General features: G+C 36.3%; 1 protein-coding gene across 1 annotated transcript; it reads left to right on the plus strand.

Moving 5' to 3' along the window:
• Positions 1 to 2,498: 2,498 nt before the first annotated feature.
• On the plus strand, positions 2,499 to 3,568 carry LOC136219675 (early light-induced protein 1, chloroplastic-like). Its single transcript, XM_066007164.1, has 3 exons — positions 2,499 to 2,760; positions 2,850 to 2,957; positions 3,062 to 3,568. The coding sequence occupies exons 1-3, from the start codon at positions 2,617 to 2,619 to the stop codon at positions 3,404 to 3,406; spliced, it is 597 nt and encodes a 198-aa protein (XP_065863236.1). The 5' UTR covers positions 2,499 to 2,616; the 3' UTR covers positions 3,407 to 3,568.
• Positions 3,569 to 4,439: the final 871 nt, after the last annotated feature.

A 4,439-nucleotide genomic window follows, 5' to 3' on the forward strand; every position in this document is an offset into this window, starting at 1 on the left:
TAGTGTTACCCATGTATACCTGCTATGGTCATCAAGTATGGTTAGGAAATAACGCTTACTAGAATGTGATTCTGTTGCCGGACCCCATATGTCTACGTGTATTAAGTCAAAGCATTGTTTTGCTATGCTATGGCTGTTTGAAAATGGAGTCTTTTTCTGTTTAGCTCTTTGACAAATGTCACATGGCATTGCTTTAGATGAATCAAAGTCATTACAAGGTAGGTTGAGGCCCTTCATCCTCTCGTAAGAGGGATGGCCAAAATGTTGATGCCATACATTTGCTTTAATTGAAAAAACAGAACAAAGACTACTAGGCAATGGATAATCTAAATAGTAGAGGCCTTCATGTTCCCTAGCCAAGCCAATCCTCTTCCCACTTGTTGTGTCCTGTATTACACACACAGACCCAGTTATCACGATGCATAATTCACCGGTATCAAGTAATTTGCTAGTTGATATGAGGTTGTAATCGAAAGCACGTATGCATAAAACATTTTGCAAAGTGAGTTGTGGGCTTAGAACCACAGTGCCAACATGTTCTGCCTTTACCCTCTCACCATTAGGCAGATTTACCCAACATTTGTCTATTTTGGTGCATGAGGTATATAGTTTTGTGTCACAAATGATGTGGACCGTGGCCCCAGTGTCTATTATCCAACATGATGGAGCAAGGTTAGGGTTTAGGGGTTTACCAGAACTGTCTCCATTGACAAAGGTGTTGACGCTGCTGCCTGAGGCTGGGGCCTTTCCTGTATGGCTCAGTGGCAATAAGGCGACTAGCGTTTGATACTGGTCTTTGGTTAGAGTGAACGGTTCTACGTTTGCCTACCTATTGTCCTCTTCACCCGAGTCCCCGTTGTCTCCGCCCTGATTAACTGCTGAGTTGGCCTTGGGTTGGTTGGTTCTGAAAGGATTTCCCCTGTTTCTATTTCCTTCAGATCGGCCCATATCTGCTCTGCTTTCTCCAGCCACATAACACTTCGAGCAATGGAGGGCGAGATAACATGGTTTATCCATGAGATAACCATATTGTTGCACCTCTCCTATTGGTTGTACATTGGGTCATCCAAAGCCGGTGCCTTGATAGTTCCGTCAACAAACGCAAACTTGTTTTTGGACATAAGAGCAACCTTGACAGCCCGAGACCATTGGTGGTAATTAGATCCGGAGAGTTCCTGTGAAACGAGGGATAGGGCCGGAGTTTCATTCGGAGGAAGATGATAGGGGCTGCCAATATTGATTATGGGGGCAACCATTTATGCTTACCCAAAAGAGAAAAATTCAGATTTGCTCTGATACCATATTAATTGAATGAGATAAAAATTCCTTGAATATTTAGAATTCTCATTAAAAATAAAAGTGTTACTAACTATTACATTTATACTTTGATCTAGGTTTGTTCATCAAGCAAACTTAATGGACAAGGAAATGATAAAACAGGTGTCCGATTCTGAACTGTTGATTGTGGATGATAGTGATCAATGGTGAGGATGAACTTGGAATATGGTTGGGTGTGGTAAGGAAAATTGTTGATTTGTGGAGGCTATTTTAGAAGGTGCTAATAATCTGGAATTGACAAAAACGCCCCTAGCTAGGGCGAAAGGAAGCATGTGCCCCTGACCTTTGTGGCTTCCGTGTAAGTGAGACTTTAAAGTCTTAATTAGTGTCATTTGTACTTCCAAGAGAAGAAATCCAAGGGTCGTCCCTCTCATCTCTTCATCTGTATCGAAACTCTTCTTCTTCCCCTTGTGAAAAACCTCCTGTAATCGTTTCTGATATCTGTAGTTTCAATATTTTATTTTTAAAAGTTAACTTTTACCATTCTTGATTCTTGATTGTTTTAGATATAAACATATACTTGCTAAACAATAAAATATTTATGTAACTATGTATCTTTTTATAATTTAACTTTTTTCATTCACATGCGATTTTCCTGTTGTAACCTCTTATGTAAATACAAGAGTAATAAAATGTTTTAACTAAAATTAATTATATTTTTTAATTTTTATGTTTTAACCCTAATGTTAAGGTAAGATACCTAATGCGAAATACTATATATACTTATATATATTGACATATGTAATTTATTATCAAAGTGAAATTGAAATAATATTGGGACAGGTCCATTATACAAAGCAAATTGAAAACCGAGATGAACTCTTTCCCCTCCAGAAGTGCTAAACCAGTCACTAGAGGACCAAAATCAGCCCGGCTAGAAGAACAAAGAACAATAATTGAAAATAATGTGTACGTGTCGAATTGATGTGGTAAAATCGTGGCAGAAGTGGGACTCCAAATCTAGAAACTCCTACAAGAACCTAGAACAACGCTAACCACAAGTCGCACTCATGGCAAATAAAGTATCCACGTCAACAATTTCCCCATATGTGTGGACAATTAGGCCCACGTCTCCACTCTAAACTTTTCACACACATATCATCGACGTCGACCATTAAATATCCTCTCCTCACCCACCCTATATATTTCCCCTCGCCTACTCAGTATCAGTATCTCAAATTTCAAAGTGATAAGCTCTAAGTTCGTTTTACATCCTTAATTTCTTCAGCATTTTTCAGTTAGAGGTCGAATTTCATTAAATTCAGAAGGTTATACACAATGGCCGGAGCTACATCAGCTATTCTCAGCAGCCCAGTTATGCGTACAGTATCTAACAGAGGCACTGTTAGTCAATTCCGTGCAGCCCCTTGCAGACCCAGAATTGTTAGATTTTCCAACATTTCTGTTAGATGCATGGCTGAGGTAACATTTGAGCTTTCTCATATTTCAATTTCATAATCTAATTATTACTTATTTGAGATTTTAATTAAATTTGGTATTTTGATATGCAGGGAGACCAAGTAGAGAAGCAGAAGCCATTAGAATCTGTTTCTACACCTCCCACTTTGAAATCTACTCCTAGTCCTAGTCCTACTCCTGCACCAAAGCCCAAAGCTAAGGTATTACACCAAAAAAAGCACAAAAAAGCATTTTAAAGCATATATTTTGTTTTGATTTAAGTTATCATATTAGGCACTAAGTAGTTAAGTTTGATGATGTACAGATGAGCACAAAGTTCTCAGACATATTGGCGTTTAGTGGCCCAGCTCCTGAGAGGATTAACGGCAGATTGGCTATGATAGGCTTTGTAGCTGCCTTGGCTGTCGAATTATCTAGCGGCCACGATTTATTCAGTCAGGTATCTGATGGTGGAGTCACATGGTTTATAGGATCAAGTGTGTTGCTTTCACTCGCATCTTTGATACCATTGTTCAAAGGAGTTAGTGTCGAATCTAAATCGGATGGGATTATGACTTCTGATGCTGAGCTTTGGAATGGAAGATTAGCCATGTTGGGTCTTGTTGCTCTTGCATTTACCGAGTATGTCAAGGGTGGTGCTTTTATCTGATTTAACTTCTGTAAATAGGATAGGCAAGTCCTGTGGTTCCATGTTATCTCCAATTTAAATCTTTAAGACTGTATCAAATCACATGTAATCGTCAGTTGAATTGTAAAAACTATTCCAGATTTTATGTGAATTGAAGAAATTTTGCTTCCAAAGTTCAGGAAACGACGGTGTAATGTTGAAAATTGATCTCCACTCAAATATTTACGGTCTTACTATGAGCTCAGTAAGAAATGAAATCCAGAAATGACGGAGGAAGGGAATCTGTGAAGATGTTACCTGGGTTATCAATTTTGGCGTGAATCATGGCTTTGAGAATGAATTCCAGAAAAGATAAGAAGGTTATAAAATTAGATACCAGTTTGATAGACCTGAAAAAAAATAATAATAAAAAAAAATGATTACTAAAAGTTTTGAAATTATTAAATGATAATTTTTTTTAATAAATATAAAAAATAAGTGCTAAACTAATATTAAAATATTAGTTGATAATTTTTAATTTAAATTTTAATAAAATATAAGTTATATATAATTTAATTAAATAATTTAAATGGTTAGTAAAATATTATTATCAAATACATTTAAATTAAATAAATGTTTTATTTATTAATTTAAATGAATTTTATTGTTATCTTGGATGTTGGAGGAACATTTGTGCCATCATCTAGTTGAACCATTGGTTTTAGGTTTTTTTTTTTTCGGTTTAATATTTCTCCAGCTTTCTTAACTTTTTTAAATTGGTCATTTTACCCCTCCAACTCATTGAATGTTCTATTTATCTCTTTAATTCTATAAAAGTGGTATTTCACCTTCAACTTGTCTATTTATCCTTCCAACTCATAAAATATCCTATTTAGCCCCCATTAACTTCATAAAAGTGGTATTTCTCACCCCCTCTTCAACTCATAGAATGTCCTATTTACCTCTTAACTCCATAAAAGTATTATTTCTCACCCTTTACAATCCGTCATCGAGGCCCGAATTGATACATTTTTTAAACGTTAAACCTATATTGGTGCTATTTTGTACGTGGAAC

Source organism: Euphorbia lathyris, chromosome 2 (genome assembly GCF_963576675.1).
Source record: "Euphorbia lathyris chromosome 2, ddEupLath1.1, whole genome shotgun sequence".
In the NCBI taxonomy this organism is placed as follows: domain Eukaryota; kingdom Viridiplantae; phylum Streptophyta; class Magnoliopsida; order Malpighiales; family Euphorbiaceae; genus Euphorbia; species Euphorbia lathyris.

What these genes read in the sequence shown, in the direction of transcription:
- LOC136219675 (XM_066007164.1), top strand. Translation starts at nt 2,617, where the DNA reads ATGGCCGGAGCTACATCAGCTATTCTCAGCAGCCCAGTTATGCGTACA. An exon ending in CTGTTAGATGCATGGCTGAG is followed by an intron (nt 2,761 to 2,849) that starts GTAACATTTGAG and finishes TTTGATATGCAG; the next exon opens with GGAGACCAAGTAGAGAAGCA. An exon ending in CACCAAAGCCCAAAGCTAAG is followed by an intron (nt 2,958 to 3,061) that starts GTATTACACCAA and finishes GATGATGTACAG; the next exon opens with ATGAGCACAAAGTTCTCAGA.